Genomic DNA, 18250 nt, shown 5'->3' with positions numbered 1-18250 from the left:
CATATGCTGGAAAGGTGGGCGTGGCCCCACAGCTGAGAACGTGCAGCCTGCAGCATTCAGGGAAAGACCTATGTACCGGAATGATCTGACTCGGGTTCGCTTACGATTGCCTGGCTGAATGATTTGACAATGTTTTTCTCTTGTAGGAGCCCATTCACAACAGATATAAAGAGCTTCTCGCTAAACGAGCGGAGCTCCAGAAGAAAGTAGAGGAACTACAGAGAGAGATTTCCAACCGATCAACCTCATCCTCTGAGAGAGCCAGTTCTCCTGCACAGTGCGTCACTCCCGTCCAAACTGTCGTGTGAAAGGACCGTTCGAGAGGGGCCGTCGTTGCCATGAACTCTGGATCCCAGTGGCAGCTTTAGGAGCATAAAGTCTTCTGAAGTTAGAACCCACCTGTGAGAGAAATTCAGTTGCTTTATTTATTGTGAATCTCTCCAGGATGGGTTTGGAACTGTAGCAGTGCAGGTGGCATAAGTGAAATAACCCCATATGTAATTACGTGATTATGACACTAATCTTCTAAGTCACCCAAAGAATATTAAGATGCTTCCATACCGGATCCACAGTGGGAACAAGTTTGATTTTAAAATCAAACTACAAACCACTCCAGAAATATACCTCTTGATGGAAGAGAACTCACTGGACAGAGGGAAGGAGCATCAGTTTTCACACCAAACCAACACTGAAATTCTGTGGCATTATAGATATTGAGCCTCGATGTCACGAAAGTTCAAAATCATTGGATACACCTTTCCCCATCATGGGTTTTTCTTTTTTTGTAGTAGAGTGATTTACTTTGGTCACCTTTCTGCACCCACACGCTTCACATACGGTATGGCAAAATCTTGAGGACATTATGATGTTAGTAGTAGTTGAAAACTATTGCTGTTGTTATTCACGTACTTAAGATGTGTTAGGTAGCCGTTCCAAAATGATGCCTTAGAGAGGTGCTTGGGTGGGGGGAGCGGGATGGAGAAGAGAAAGCAGTAGCCGTCCAGGATTTCAAAGAATCATATGCCCTTCGGATTACTTTCCATTGCCCAATTACTAGAAAAATAATGGAACATATTTTACAAGTTCATTATCACTTTATTTCATTTACATTTTTGTGCGTGTGTCTGAATATAGAAGTTAATTGGTAAGTTGTGAGGCAATATTTTATAAGTTTACTAGGATTGACTTTTTTCCCCTGAAGTCTGTATAAATAGCTTATGGGTGAGAAGTACTACGCTCAAATTTTACATGAAATTATTTTACTACTACTTTACTTTGCAAATTCTGTAATTCCACTGAAAGATTAAGTCTACCAAAGAGCTTACTGCATGTCAAAACGTATTACAGTCTCAATGCCAGTAAAGGAAATACTGCTTCACTGTTCACCTGCCAGTAACAGTTCAGCACTGGTGTAAACATTTGACTCCCTGATATCCTAAGAGCCATATGTTATGTACTGTAACAAAGGAGCTTCTTCTTGGGTCTTTCATTAAAAGAAAACTTCAACTGACTTTTAAACTTTGTCCTTATTCTGTTTGCCTGAAGTTTCTTTTGCAGAAATGTTATTTGGCTAGTTTTTGAACAAAGGGGTCTCTCAGCACCGGTTCCAAATTGAAATATTCAGTTTGAACCCATTTTGCTTCTAATACCCAAATCAGTACTCAAAAATGCAGTATTCTTTCACTTTCTGATTCACCATAGTCTGAATCTTAGCCCCTGTTCTTGCGTCTTGCAGTGAGGAACTAGAATTTCTCTCAGTACATCCAATATTAGCAAAATCAGTACCAAAATGATTTAGTCTTTATGTGATATTGGTTTTAAGGAAATTAGTAATGGTATTTAAGTGGCCAGCCTATCAAAGCTAACTTTTCTATTCCAGATATTTTACAGATTTATTCTTTCCTGCCCATTCTACCTATTTGCTTATTTAAGCCTTTGTCATCTTGGTCTGATACTACATAAAAGAATACAGATGACCGAAGAGATCAAGAATTTCAAACTTGCAGTCTCAGTACCCTCACAACCACTTTAAATTCCATTCAAAGGCCAGAGCAATCTAAATGCAAATCACTTATCATTTTTAAACCTGCCAGGGGCTTCCTTTCCTCTTCTGCAGGAGCCTCCAAAGTGGAGCACATTTTAGATAATCCATTGGTGGTGATGTCAGCATCACAATGGCATGAGACATTCCTTTCTCTCCCCCTCAACTTACAACTAATTGGACATCCGTGACCGAATATAAGTGCCTCTGCCTATGACACCAGGACATCCATCTATGCACCTGAAGTCCAAGGAGGCTATGGAGCCAGGGGCTTTGTTGCAGTGGCAGTGAGTAGCCACCTCTCTAGCAAAGGCGGTGGAAAAGGGGGTGCGTGAAAGTCTGCTCAGCTGCATGGGCTGCAGCTGGAGGGGTTCGCTTGCCTTTCAGGAACACCCAGATTTCTGAAGAGAGACCTCCGTGACTAGGTAGAGGGAAATTAAAAAGGCAAAGATTGCTGAAGGGACGTGTTTTCTCCCATATGTCCTGGGACTCCATCAAGAGGTCCATCCACGAACCTCTGGGAATCCCTCAGTCTGGGATTGCGCTAGCAGGCTGTGAACATGCCTAAAGCCCCAAGTGCTAACTAAGCACACACCTCCCCCCACTCTGTTTCCAGTCGTTTTTAAATGCCATCTTTTTAATACACACTTCCAACTTAGTCACTTCCACTATGGAAACCCCAAAACTTGTGCTATAGCACCACCTTCTGGAAAACAAATGAAAGTTTTCTAATTGTCAACCTGTTTTACTATTAAAATCAAAGTGAACAAACAAAGCCTTACCTAAATAAGAAAGGTGTTGCTACTTAAAATGTGGCAGCACAGGCACATTTCATCAAATACTATGAAAAATCATGATAATACAGTATCACAAAAAGACGGTGACAATTCCCCAGCAGGTGCACCCAAAGACATGGAATACTGCAATCTAACTAATAACGAATCCAAAATTCCAGCCTACAAGAAAATGCAGAAAGGCAATCCACTGAGCTTAGGGAATAAAATTAATGAACATAAGGAGTACTTTACCAAAGAGACTGAAAATTCTAAAAAACAACCAAAAAGACAAAATGAGATGAAGAATGCATTAGAAAGCATTGAAAATGGAGCAAGATCGGACGGAAGAGAGAATAAGCAAGCCACAAGACAGGAATTCAGAAATGATGCAGGTGGAAGAGGAGAGAACTAGTATATTTAAAACATGAACATACCCTAAAACAACTATCAGACTCCGTTAGAAAAGCCAACATAAGCTTAAAGGGTAGACCAGAAAGACGAGACAGGAGGCAGAGAGTTTATAGAGAGAATGGTTGAGAACTTCCTAAACCTGGGGAAGGAACTGGATAACGCAAGAATACAAAGCTAACTGACCTTCTCCAAGGCACATTATAATGAAACTGTCAAAAGTTAATGATAAAAAGCCAGGGGGAGAAAAGTAACAAAGGAACCCACGCCAGGAGGCTATCAGATTTCTCAGCACAAATTCTACAGGCCAGGAGAGAATGGAATGACATTCAAACAACTTAAAAACTGCCAGGCAAGAATACTCTAAGTGGCAAAGTTATCCAGATATAAAAGCTACAGGAAGATTTCCCAAACCAAAAAAATGTGAGAATTCACCACCACTAACACCGCCTGAAAAGTTGGAAGTAGCTCTTCAAGCTGAAACAATGAAAAGGGCATCAACAGACAGAAATAACTATTTTCGACTATAAAATAATTAAAGCTTAAAGGAAAGAGCATTAAAAATAACAACAGCTATTAACATTTAACAATCCACAGAATTTGTGAAAAGTATAAAAGGGAAGGAATAAAAAGATGAAATTAAGTAAATGAAGATAAATTTTTATCAGTATAAAATGACTCTTTTATCTATGAGATATTTTGCATAAATCTCCTGGTAACCACAAGGCAAAATCTAGACCAGAGACCCAAAACAAAACAAAACAAAAGACTGAGCAAAAAAACAAGGACAAACACCAGCTTACAAAAGAAGACAGAAAAAAAAGGAAAAACAAACAACGGAGAGAGAAAATAACTGGAAGGCAAAAGATAAAATGGCAGTAGCAAGTCCTCACATATCAATAATCACCCTACATGTAAAATGGATTGAATTCACCCATCAAAAGGCACAGAGTGGCCGGATGGGTAAAAAAAAAAAAAAAGACCTAACCATATGCTCACTACAGTACACTCATTTCAGCTCTAAACAAATACACAGGCTCAAGGTGAAAGGATGGAAGAGGATATTCAAAGCAAGTGATACCAAAGGAAAGTGGACATCTTCTTACACAAGACAGACATCACGCTAAAAATGGTAAAACTGACAAAGGTCATTAGATAAAGTGGTCCATACATCACAAAAATATAGCAATCATAAATTACCTGACCACCAACACATATTGAGCAAATACAAGTCTTAAGGGAGAAAGAGATAATAAAATAAGAATAGGGGACTTCAATACCCCACTAGCACCAAAGTGAAGATCATCCAGACAGAAAATCAACAAGGCAAACACTGGAATTGAACGATACTTTAGAGCAAATAAACTTATTAGACATACACAGAACAATTCACCAAACAAGCAGAATACTTGAGAAATTGTTCTCAAGTGCACATGAACATTTTCCAGGACAGATCGTATGATAAGACACAAAACAAATCTTAGCAAATTTAGATTGAAATCATACCGATTATCTTTTCTGACCACACAATGGTATGAAACTGGAAATCAATAAGGAAGAAATGAGAAGATCTATAAATATGTGGAAATTAACATACTTCTGAACAGCAAATAGGTCAAAGAAGAAATGGGAAAGAGTTTATAGTAAAACACAGATGTTAAGAAACTAGATCTCAAATAATCGAACTTTATACCTCAAGAAATTCGACAAAGAACAAACCAGAAGGAAGGAAATAATAGGGGTGCCTGGGTGGCTCAGTCGGTTAAGCATCCGACTCTTCATTTTTGGCTCAGGTCTTGATCTCATGATTCATGGGTTCAGACCCCACGTCCGGCTATGCATTGGCAGTGCAGAGCCCGTTTGGGAATCTCTCTCTTTCCCTCTCCCCTGCTTTGTCTGTCTGTCTGTCTGTCTCTCTCTCTCAATAAGTAAATACATAAATAAATAAGATCTAAAAAAAATGCAAAAGATGCAAGGATGGTTTAACATATACAAATCAATAAATGTAATACTTACCAATAAAATGAAAAATAAAAAAACCACACAATCATTTCAATAGACACAAAAAACATGACAAAATACAACAGCCATTCATAATAAAAAACCATACACGACAAATCCAGAGCTAACGTTCTACTCACTGGAGAAAAATTGAAAGTTTTTCTCCTAAGATTGGAATAAGACAAGGATGTCCACTCTTACTTCTTTTCAAAACACTATTAGAATTACTAGCTACACAAAGGAATGAAAGGTATCCAGATAGGCAAAGAAGTAAAATCGTCTCAATCTGCTGGTGAAATGCTTTTATATGTAGAAAACTCGGAGTCAAGCAAAAAACTGTTGGAACTAATCAATTTCAGGAGAGTTGCAGGACACAAAATCAGTTGCATTCCTTTACACTAATGAAACATTCGAAAAATAAACTCTCACCATTCACAATAGCATAAGAAACTATAAAATACTAAGGAATAAATTTAAACAAGGAAGTGAAAGATCTGTACGATGAAAACTGTATGACTTTGCTGAAAGAAATCAAAGACAAATGGAAAGACACCCTGTGTTCATGGACTGGAAGATGTTGTTACAATGTTCATGCTACCAAAAGCCATCTACAGATTCAACACAATATCCATCAAAATATGAAAGGCATTCCTCACAGAAATAGAACAATCCAAAAATTTTTGTGGAATCACTAACAACCCCAAATGCCCAGAGTAATCCCAAGAAAAAGACCAGTGCCAGAGGCATCCTTGAACAATCGAGCAGTTAGGGGTACAGACGCCCTCATACAGTTTAAAATCCTAGTATAACTTCGGACTCCCCCAGTACTTAACTACTAATAGCCTACTGTTGACTAGACGGCTTACCAATAACAAAGAGCTGAAAAACACATATTTTGTATATGTATTATATAGCGTGTATTCTTAAAGTAAGCCGGAGAGAAAAAAAATGTTAAGAACATCATAAGGGAAATACATTTACAATATTGTACAAATTTCATGTGTAAGCGGACCCACACATGGGACCCACACAAATCTCATGTGTAAGCGGACCCACACATGAATTCAAATTCATGTTGTTCAAGGGTCACTTGTATACTGCAAAGCCAGAGTAATAAAACAGTATGGTACTGGCACAAAAAGAGACACAGACTAATAAATAGAACAGAATAGAGGCCAGAATTAAACCCTGGCATATATAATCAACTAATACTTGACAAGGGAGCCAAGAACACCTAATGGGGAAAGGACAGTCTCTCTCTAACAAGTGGTGCTGGGAAAACTGGAGAAATACATGCAGAGGACAATGAAATTGGACCCCTATCTCATACCACTCACAAAATTAACTCACAATGTACCAAACACTTAAACGTAAGACCAGATACCACAGAATTCCTAGGAGACACAGGAGGAAGCTCCTCGATGTTGGTCTCAATGATTTTTGACACGATGCCAAAAGCACAAACAAAAGGAAAAATTAACAAATGGGACTACATCAAACTCAGAAGCTTACACACAAGCAATAAAGAACCTACAGAACGGGAGAAATACTTGCACACCACTTATCAGATGAAGGGTTAATATCCAAAATATATAAAGAATTCATAGGACATTCAAACAATCTGATTAAAAGTTAGGCAGGAAAAACGAAATAGACATTTTTTTCCAAAGAGGATATCAAAATGGCAAACTGGCACATGAAGATGCTCAACATTACTAATCAGGGAAATGCAGGGCAAAACCCTAAGTTCTCATCTCACACCTCTTAGAAGGGCTAATATCAAGAAGAGACAACAGGTGCTGGCAAGGATGTGGTGAAAAGGGAATCCTTATACACTGTGGGTGGGCATGCAAATTGGTCCAACCACTATGAAAAACAATATGGAATATCCTCAGAAAATTAAAAGTAGATGTACTTATGATCCAGCAATTCCACTCCTGGGTATATATCCAAAGGAAATGAAAACAGACTTTCAAAGAGATGTATGTGTTCCCATGTTTACAACAGTATTATTAACAATAACCAAGATTCAGAAACAACCTAAATGCCCATCAGAGGATGAATGGATAAAAAAAGATGTGCTATAGGTACACAATGGAGTATTATTCAGCCATTAGAAAGGAGGACATCCTGCCATTTGCAACAGAGTGGATGGAACTTGAGCACATCACACTGAGAGAAGTCAAAGATGAATACTCTATGATATCACTTATATGTGGAAGAGTCAAACTTGTAAAAAAGAGTAAAATAGCAATCACCAGGAGAGGAGGTAGTTACCAGGGATGGGAGAAGAGGATAAGACTGATGCTGTTTAAGGATATAAAGCTGCAACAAGTAGTATTAAAAAGCCAGAGAGATCTAATGCACAGTATAAGGAATATAGACAACAATGTTGAACTGTAAGTATGTAATGTGAAATACCACAACAATGGCAGTCATATCACAATATGTAAATGTATCCAAGTCACACATTGTATATCTTAAATTTACAGTTTTATGTCAAATTTATTCAAACACACACACACACCCTTACACATTAAAAAGATTTGAGGCACCTGGCTGAGTAAGTCAGCAGAGCCTATGACTCTTGAGTTCAGAGTTGTGAGTTTGAGCCCATTGGGTGTAGGAATTATTTAAATCATAAAAAAAAAAAAAGTTTCTAACAAAGCTTGGAAAAAAGCACAATTCATTGGTGGGGGGGGGTGTGGAAGCAGGGGAGGAGAGTGTTAGCATTTTTTATATATTTATCCACACCAACAGAACTTCGAGTTGACAGACTACTTACTGGATGTGCAGGTGCCCTTGGTTCCTTTATCATTGGGGCTATAAAAAACAAGAGGCCTATGTGGTTATGTCTAAGCTCTTTAGCCTCCTGTAACTTGTTGGCTTCCCCTTCTACTCTCACCTGCACACCTCAACTTTTATGTACAAGTACCACTCAGCTGGTCACAACTCTCCCGTGTCAACTGCAGATTCCGGCCTCTACACTTTTCTTTTCTCCTGTTGACTTGGAACTGTTCTTCCTTCTGGCTAATTCCAGTTCTCCAGAGTTGAGCGATCACTGCTCCCTCCAGGATGTTACCCCCTGTTCGTCACTCCTCTCTGCCATGCCTGCCCCCTTCCTCTGTGTCCCCAACAGCGCTGTGTCCATGTTATCACCACTGCGTTAACCACACGGTGTTGACGTAATTCAGATGTCTACCACCTACCTGTAAGCATACCTTTCTTACTTAGCCTGGTATCCAGATTGGCATCTTACACATAGAGGACACTTGTATTTGAAATGCATTTCAACAGTGCCCTTACAACAAAAGTAGATGTGTGACCACGTACTCCTCTGCTATAAACTCTCAGATAAGGAAACTGAAGCGGCATTGGCATTTTCTTATTTTCACTTCTCACCTGAGCGTATTAAAGGCTGGAGTGGATATTTTAGTTTGACTCTTACCCAAGGGATGGGGTGGGTTTTAACACCATTAAGCTTCTAATTAGGACATAGAGCCACTACAATGCAAAATGAGTCTCCTACAATTTAATGACCTGAAATTCAAACACAGAGATAACAAAAGTTTAATAGTTTGAAATGGTGGTTGAGACACAACAAATGTTTTCCATATCACCAGAGCAGTGATTGCCTTGGGTCTGTGGACTCACTGTTGTGAGTTCAATGAAGATACAAAACCGCACACTCAAGCAAAGGTTTACAATTTCAGAACACGCACAAATAGCTCCAAATTGAAGGACCCTAAATCAAGAACTCTGTGAAAAATTAACTCAATTAAGAGGCCTGATAAGCTTAGTGCCCAGAGAGGCACTGCATTTCATGCTGGTTACCCAGATAAAAGCCCAGAACTCCATTTCGATCCCAGGGGAGGCATAAAAACGAAATCTCTTTAACACCTGGTTAATGTGTTCATTAGGACTCTTTAGGCCTTGAGACAGTTCAATCTTGTCGGGTTTAGTTTCTATGTGAGCATGAGATAGGCAAATAAATTATATAATAGCATATATTCTTATTGTTTCTCGTAATATGTTAATGTCCTATTTAGAAATGCATTTTTTTGGAGAGATTACAACAAATATAGCCTTCGCTAACAGGCTGTTAAGGAAAATGTCAGTGTTTCCTTAATAAAGCTGCTTTATTGACTTCAGTGGCAAATTTATAAAAAGCTAACATGTCTTGATCTATTCAAAATTATGATTTACATTATTAACACAATGACAATGGCACATGTACAGTTAATACTGCACTCATACTATACACCGATAACAGGTCCCAGGAGCTCTTCTGAGTTTTTAAGATTAAAAACCACAATGCTTTGAACTGAATACCATGATTACAAACAGGTATTATTTAAAAACAACATATGCATATGCTATACAACACTTCCTCTTCACTCAGAAACCTCATTTACTTCATTAATAATTCATTTATACTTTAAAAAATGCTTTATAATTTTTGCAGTTAACTGACAATGAATGCTTGGGTCTTTCAAAAATTTTTAATGATGGATTATATCAATAGAAGTGTATTTAATATTGATCAGTGTTCAAAATGTCAAAAAGTGAAACAAACCAATCCTCTTAAATTCGTATAAATACTTACACATAGAAAACCTGTATCCATAGTCAAAACAAAGTATATTTAATGGATGTATTGGAAAGGAGAAATGGGCGATTCATGCCAGGGGAAGATTAAAAATGAGACTTTTTAAGCAAACATTGCCAATGGGACAGCCTCCTATTTTGATAATTTAAACCTAATTTTACTTAGATATCTAAGGAATTATTTTAAAAATCACATCCACAAGTAAAAAAGTGGTAATCTGTTTACAAAGTGCAGTATTTCAGTACAGCAAATTCATCTCAAACAAAGATGCAGAGTGTGTGGCTTCCTAGCCTTTAAAACTCCCCTGGTTTCCATTTAGGCGGTTTAACATTTAGTCATGATGCGTAACACAGGACGCCTGTGTAATGAAGCTTGGGCCCCTTAACACCTGCTATTCATTAATTCCAACATAAGAGTATGAGACCTGGAGGGTAAATTGCCAAAATCTGATTTCTGAGGTACAGATTATCTGAATAGAATTTATGACCTGGTACCAGTCAGTAATCCCAACACAAACTATTGCTTTGTAATGAACTCTGTATGGTTTGCATGTCCTTCAACAACTGAAGATTTTTCCTGCTTTTTTCGCCAGGTCTCGGTTTGGCAACGTCCTTCTTATTTGTGGTCCCCGTGATTCCAGAAGAACGACTGCTGCTGTTTCCTTCTTCATCAAGAGTCTTTCTGGGGGTCCTCAAGTCCCTCTTCTGCTTCTCTATCTTGTGTTTCTCCAGCTACAGCAAGTAACCAAGGCAGGGAAAAAGGAGGATTCAATGAAAATGTCCTCTTCTGGCAACTGGTATTTTTAATTCTCATACAAGCTAAAATGCCAATAATACATTCTGAGTGTATTTCTTTTTTTATAAAGTCTTCAAAAATCTCTGGTACTAGTGATTTGACGCTAAGTGCTTAAAAACAGAAAGCAACATACAAACGAGGTGAATGGAAGTAAACACAACAATACTGATGCTGTTTCAGAAGGTAAGGCAGCGTGTGGCCAAAGTGCAGAACAGAGCAAGTAAGAAACAAGAGGGTCTGGGGAAGGTCTTACAGAAAACAAAAGAAAGGTGTTCTAGAAACTAGTCTGAGGAGGTAACGAAACATGTTCCAGATGGATGAAGAGATGTAATGGTAATGTATTAATACTAACAAAAGGTTTTTGTTATTTCACTACTTTAGAATAACTTAAAATAGCTTATATTTACTTATTTTTACAGAGCTTTACTTTTACTTTAAGCTGCTGCTAGGTTGGTATTCCGTTAAGAGAGAATAAGGTTGAGCCTGATGTATAAGAAACAAATTAGACCATTACTCCTGCAGCGATCATTTGCTCCTATTCATTCTTTCTTTCTTTCTTTCTTTATTTTTTATTTTATTTTTTATTTAAAAAAAAATTTTTTTTTCCCAATGTTTGTTTATTTTTGGGACAGAGAGAGACAGAGCATGAACAGGGGAGGGTCAGAGAGGGAGACACAGAATCGGAAACAGGCTCCAGGCTCTGAGCCATCAGCCCAGAGCCTGACGCGGGGCTCGAACTCAGGGACCGCGAGATCGTGACCTGGCTGAAGTCGGACGCTTAACCGACTGCGCCACCCAGGCGCCCCTCATTCTTTTTTTTAATGTGAACTTTACAAAAAATGCTTAAAAGCCCCGGTTTTGGAGTTCAGAGGAACCACGTTTGCATTCCAGCTCTGCCATTCACCAGTGAGCTGGTATGTCCTCACACAGAAGTTACTTAATTTCAGTTGAGGATACGCCTACCTCCCAGGACACGCAACCCAGCTTCCTTATCTGTAAAATAGTATGCCCAGTTCACAAGTCTTCTACGAAAATTAAGATGACATATTCACAAGCACTTAACACTGTGCCTATTATAGAGCAATCCATTAGTAAACATCAGCCACACCTGTTCTGTTCCCAGCCTTCTCCATTTCCATCAGGGGTACCACCATCCTCTCCCTCCAAATGACACTCAGCAGCAAGTTGCCCTGATCATTCTACTTCCAAGACCTACCTCAGATCTGTCCGCTTTTCCCCACCTACACTCATTCACAACCTCTGATCGAGAAGAGCTTCAGGCAGCCGAGCTGTTCTCGGCCCCTCTGCCCTGTGTCCAGCCCACTCCCAGTGGTCCCAATAATCTCTGACACGAATCATTATGTATCTCTCCAGATGAAAATTCGGGAGTATGCCTCCCCACTGCACTTAGTAGATATTAAATAAATGGCTGCTCTACTAACTTAATTAGCAACATAAAGATTTTTTTCCACATATTTATATCTACTTACTCCTTTTGAAATCAAGAATTTCCAGGTGTTTTTTTAAAAGACTTCGGAAAATGTGGAACCATTTAAATTCATCACAGAAGTTAAAGGTTGTTCTTATAAAGGTAAAAATATTAAATACATTCAATATTCAAAAGAAGTGTCTTAGATGATAAAATCTACTCTCACAGATTACAAGATGGTGTCTTCCTTCTTAGCCCACTTAACTCCGATTCCTAAAGAAATACTTCCTGTAGCTCCCTATCTGTGATACACTTGAATGTCATCAATCAATGTATTTGGGGAAAAGGGTTTTTTGGTTCTGCCTTGTTCTTGTTTTATAATCATTAGAAACAAGGAAAGGGAAATGAAGTTACCTGGGCTTGGTATTTTCGAACTTTAGTTATTTGGTTAGCTTTGGCCTCCATCCTTCCCACTAACGCCTCCAGCTCACACTCTAAGTTGTCTTTCAGTTCCACAGTTGGGGATTCTTGGATAAGTTTCGCAAGCTGCTGGTGATCACTACATAAAAAACAAAAGTAGGGCTTGATAAAGCTTCCTGTTTCATGGTTAGGGCCACCATGTCCCACTCACCATGGGACCACTGCTCTGTGCATTACAAATGACTCCAGTTTTTAAACAGAGCAACAAGATGGTTTAAAGGTTCAAGAAAGGCACTGGAGGTAAATGTAAAAGCAGTTCTTAATTTCAAAGGCTTAATTATTTTTATTCCACCTCCGACAATATTACACACGTAGAAAGGAAAGCCCAGAAAGAAAGCAAGGATCTTGTTCCTCAAATACATCCTAACCTATTCAAGTTTAACTAAACTCAATGTATATCAAGCTCCCAAACGAGGAAATAAAACTGAAGTGTGAACCTTGGTCTTCAAAACATTTAACACTATTCAAAAAGGGAGAGATTTCCCCTAGAACAGTTGCATTTGTTAAGGTCCTAGTAAATCGCTCAGTGGTTGCTTCAAGAACTGTGCTCTGATACTTGCTGAATAGAATAAATTAACAATACGATTAATGAAGTCACCAAGAACTTAAAACAAAGTTTTACAACTGAATATAATTTAAAAAACAAAAACTAAAACTCACAAGCTCATTTGCCCAAATTCATCTTGTAAAGTCTGTAAGACTTCTGACAACTCTTCATTAATGCTGCTGGAGGAGGGAGGTGTTACTGACACCTTCTTACTTTTACCATTTCGTGAAGAAACTTGCTTTGCCAAAGGAACACTGTTGACCACTCGATCATTGCACAAGGCTTTAGTATGTTGCTTCATCAGATGCAAGACATGCTGAACATTGGCTACCACAGCATGGCTAGGACTGGTGGACTGAAGAAAAATGAGAATTAATTGAAGCCACATCGTCTAAATCTGTTTTCTTGTTTACTCCCTGAATAAAAAGAACTCTTCCCATAAAAAGCCTATGATATAAACTTCCTAGAGTAAATCCAATTACCAAGTCCCATGGACTTAACTTCTGAAATACCTCCAATCCACCTCTTACTCTCCACCCTACTGTCATTCCTCGGTTTATGCAACCATCTCCACTAGCTATAGGAAGAAGATCGCAATTGGCATGGCTCTCCTCAGTTTCTAATTCAATAAGGCTATCAGCTATCTTCCTAAAATAATATGCTAATAGTAGTATCAGTTTGTTCTCCTATTTGAAATCCTTTGATGTTAAGCCCACTAACGCTAATGTCCAAACTCCTTAGCATAGACAAAGGGTCTACTATCATTGAGCTAAAACTTATACTCCCTGGCATTTTGTCCTATCATCCCCTAATTTCTCTGTATTATTTCCATAAACTGTATTTGCACATGCCATTTCTTCTGTGTGGCACCATTTTACCATTCTTTAAAACACAGTTCAAATATGTAACTTTTAAAGACTTCCCTAAAACCTCCAGGTAATGAATTGGTCCAATTAAGTAGTCCATTCTCAGATCACCCAGAGCATTTCTCTCTCTCTCAGTGAATTTATCACAATACACTATAATCATGTTTCCATGTCTATTTCACCTGTTAAATAGCATATGTGCTTCCAGGTGGTAAGGACTGTCACTGCATTCATTTCTCTATCCTCAAATAGTAGGGGGATCTAAGTTTACATAAACGTAATAGGAAAACATAACATAAACAACAATAGGGAAAAGCTGGTAGCCCTCTCAAAATTTCTGGTTTCGTTTTTAATATGAAACAATAACCTCAATATGCTATTTTAATTTACAAAAAGATGGCTGGACTAACTTGGCTCCATAAGCATCATCTAGACAGCTTGTTTACAATGCAGATCCCCAGGCAGCACTCCAAACTCAATCAGTGTGGGTCAGGGCTTGGAAATGTGTATTTTTAATTTTGCCAGGTGATTCTGACCAGTCAGGTTTGGAAGCCACTGTGCTAAGCTAACAGATACTCTTTATCCTAGCCTCTACTGCCAGGTAGCAAATTGAATCCAGCATTATATACAAAGAAGTATGTATACCCTATCCAAGTGAGTTTATTCCAGGAATAACTGAATTGAACTAGTCAATTATTTAATTCAATTATTAAAAAGAAAAAAAAGCAGTGTAGTCTAGCATATCGACAGTAAAAAAGAAAAATCACATAACCATACCATCTAATAAAGAAAAGCATATAAAATAATCCAACACCCATTCAGGTACTCAAAAAAGCAGAAATAGAGGGAAATTTCCACCAGTTGGTGAAGAGCATTGACAAAGAACCTACGGCTAACATTGCATTTACTGGTGAGACTGAATGTTCTCCGCCACTCAGATCAGGAAAAAGACAAGAATGTCCACTCTCTTCACTTTTGCTTAAAGTAATACTGGAAATCCTAGCCAGTGCAGTAAGGCAAAAAAGGAAATAAAAGGCATACAAATTAAAAAAATAAAACTATCCCTATTTACAGGATGACATGCCTCTCTACATAGAAAATTCTAACCAATCTAAAAAAATAATCCCTAGGACTAATAAGGAATTCAATGAAATCACAAAATGTAAGATCAACATACAAAAACTTACTATACTAGCAATGATCACATAGAAACTAAATTAAAACTAAATACAACTTACATTTGCTAAAAAAAAAAAAAATGTGAGTATATAATAAAGCAGATATGGGACCAATATGCCAAAAACCACAAAACACTGATGAAAGAAATCAAAGATCTAAATAAAAAAAGCTACACTGTACTCATGGTCTGGAAGACTTGACATGACAAGAATGTCAATTCTCCTAAACTGATCTGTAAATAAAATACAATTCCAATAAAAATTCTAGCAAGACTTTTTTTTTTTTTTGTAGAGAAAAGTTTATTCTAAAATTCATATAAAGAGAAAAGGAACTAGAGGAGCTAAAACAATTTTGAGAAAGAAGAATGGACAAAGAATCACTCTTCCTGATGTTAAGACTTACTATACATAAAGCCACAGTAATCGACGTAATCGAGGCAAAATGGTACTGGCAAAGAAGTAAACATACACATCAATGGAACAGAATAAAAAAATAAACCTTGACCTAACAAGCCTCATACTGTATACAAAAATCATTTCAAGTGGATCATAAATTTAGACATAAAACATAAAACCGTAAAATAAGTGAAAATGTATAGGATGTTGGTCCTGGCAAAGAGTTCTTAGACCTGACAGAAGTATGATCCAGAGAAAGCAAAAATCAATTAACTGGATTTCAGCAAAACAAAAAGCAGCTCTGTGAAACAGTTTAAGAGGAAGAAAGAAAAGCTATAGACTGGGAGAATATATTTGCAATATATATCTGCAAACTACATATCTGATATGTGACTTGTATCAAAACACAGAACTCTCAAAACCTAATAGTAAACAAACAAAAACAATTAAAACAGGCAAGAAATACAAATGGATATTTCAGTAGAGGATACACAGATGGTAAATAAGCACATGAGAAAGATGATCACCATCATTAGCCATTAGGGTAATATAAAATAAAAGCATTATGAGATATCAAACATACGTAGCAGAAAGGCTAAACTAAAAAGTAACAATATTAAATGCTGGCTAAGGATGTGGAAAAACTCCATCTCTGGGACACTGCTACTGGAAATGAAAAATGGTACAGTCACTCAAAACTAGTTGGGTAGTTTAAAAACAAGAAATACACTACACATACAATCAGCAATCAAATTCCTGGACATTTATCCCACAGAAGTGAAAACTTATGTCCACACAAAAACCTATACACAATGCTCACACTGGTTTAATTTGTAAACTCCCAAAACTGGAAAAAACCCAAATGTCCTTCAGTAAGTGAATCCTTAAACTGTCGTACTTTCACACCATGGACTATTTAACTGAGAGAAAGAAAAGAACCATGGATACACACAACCGTTTGATGAATCTCAAGGGAGTTATACTGAATAAAAAGGTCAATCTCAAAAGGTCACATTTTGTATGACTCCCATTTGTGAAATGGCAAAACTGTAGATATGGAGTGATGGTGGTTACCGAACCTACATGTGATAAAACTACACTGACCTAACCTGTACATGGGTGTGCATGCACACACACATATATACACAAGTACAACTAGAGAAATCTCAGTAAGGTCTGTGGATTTAGTCTCCTGGTTCTGATACTATACTATAGCTACGTAATATATTACCATTGTAGTAAACCAGGTGAAAGGTACATGGACCTTTATTATTTTTGCAACTTCCTATAAATCTAGAATCATTTCAAAATAAAAGTTAATCTACGTTTTTATCAAGATAATTTAAATTCAACTACAATTAAATGGTTTAGCTATACATTCTCCCTTGTAGCTATGCAGTCATCAATACAGCCTTGAATATCAAGAACCAAATTCATCTGTCTCAATAACAACTTAAATGCTGGTCTACATGGTATTCATTTAAAGTGTGAAAATATGAGTATGTGCAATCATTATTTCACCTGTAATTTGATATATACAAGTTATATATTCACTATACTAATGCCTATATATGCTTCAAAATAAACAGTATATAGTTTTAAAAATTTTTTCCTGTTACTTTTCTGATTGTACCCATTAATGGAATTTTGTCTGTTCAATCTAGTTTAAAAATCAGGACGTGTATTTTGTGTCTTTAATTTCATTTTTCTAGTAATTCATTTTTACTGCATTTTACATATGTATTGATTTATGACAATGTATAATTAAAAATAAAAACTGGACCTTCACAATAGTTTGAGGAACACTCGGCTAGGTGACAGCACATTCTTAGCTGTTTGAATAATATTTCACAGAGTACCAACAACTTCAGAAAGAGAGCTCAGGTTGAAAAGACTGATCTTTGAATCTGTCCCTTTCAACCTTTATATTAAATGACTTCAATGAGAATTACTGAAGATAGGCAATTATATTTGGGAATAATACAAATAATGAATTAGATTCTAATATAATATAGGATAGGGTGAGACTCTACTTATAGAGTCTCATTTACTTACAAATTCTGTATAAAATAATTAAATCCACAAGTATAGGACCTACAGCAGCTGATCCAAAGCTTCAGGAAAATACCTGTTACTTCAGTTGACTCTAAAGGGCACCTGGGTAGCTCAATGGGTTAAGCGTCTGACTCTTGATTTTGGCTCAGTTCATGATGTGGAATCAAGCCCTGTATCGGGCTCTGCCCTGACAGCATGGGGCCTGCTTGGGATTCTCCCTCTCCTTCCCTCCCTCTGTCCCTTCCTCTCCCTCCTACCCTCTCTCTCTCTTTCTCTCTCAAAATAAATAAACATTAAAAATTAACGAGTGCCGGACGCCTAGGTGGCTCAGTCGGTTAAGTGGCCAACTTCGGCTCAGGTCATGATCTCATAGTTCACAAGTTTGAGCCCCGCATTGAGCTCTGTGCTGACAGCTCAGAGCCTGGAGCCTGTCTCAGATTCTGTGTCTCCCTCTCTCTCTGCCCCACCTCTGCTTGCGCTCTGTCTCTCTCTCTCTCTCAAAAAAATAAACATTAAAAAAAATTTTTTTTAATTAATGAGAGGGAGGATGAAGCTTCCCACAGAACATTAATATGATGCTAGGCTGAGTTGACAGACTCCCAGAATGTGACAAAGACTATTCTGTGCTAGTCACACTGCATTTAGAGGGCTACATTCAATTTAGAAAGA

At 37.6% G+C, this 18250-nt stretch overlaps 2 protein-coding genes across 5 annotated transcripts in view; one reads left to right on the top strand and one right to left on the bottom strand.

Annotated features, from left to right (window-relative positions):
• The window catches only part of MTMR2 (myotubularin related protein 2), a 121724-nt gene extending 120213 nt beyond the window's left edge, over positions 1 to 1511 (top strand). For all 4 annotated transcript variants that reach the window (XM_040489684.1, XM_040489686.1, XM_040489687.1 and 1 more), the window contains one exon: positions 147 to 1511. In XM_040489684.1, the coding sequence (XP_040345618.1) occupies positions 147 to 308 (162 nt within the window). In that variant the 3' untranslated portion in view covers positions 309 to 1511. The remainder of the gene's footprint in view (positions 1 to 146) is intronic.
• Positions 1512 to 8742: 7231 nt separating this feature from the next.
• The window catches only part of CEP57 (centrosomal protein 57), a 41365-nt gene continuing 31857 nt past the window's right edge, over positions 8743 to 18250 (bottom strand). Inside the window, exons 9-11 of the mRNA XM_040489679.1 lie at positions 13200 to 13441; positions 12474 to 12618; positions 8743 to 10566 (exon numbers count right to left, since the gene is read on the bottom strand). Of these exons, the coding sequence (XP_040345613.1) occupies positions 10333 to 10566; positions 12474 to 12618; positions 13200 to 13441 (621 nt within the window). The 3' untranslated portion in view covers positions 8743 to 10332. The remainder of the gene's footprint in view (positions 10567 to 12473; positions 12619 to 13199; positions 13442 to 18250) is intronic.

The sequence above is a fragment of the Herpailurus yagouaroundi genome, unplaced genomic scaffold, assembly GCF_014898765.1.
Source record: "Herpailurus yagouaroundi ecotype Mexico unplaced genomic scaffold, PumYag 180, whole genome shotgun sequence".
NCBI classification, from domain to species: Eukaryota; Metazoa; Chordata; class Mammalia; order Carnivora; family Felidae; genus Herpailurus; species Herpailurus yagouaroundi.
Note: the sequence above shows the minus strand (reverse complement) of the source record. Positions and strands in the feature narration are given on the sequence as shown.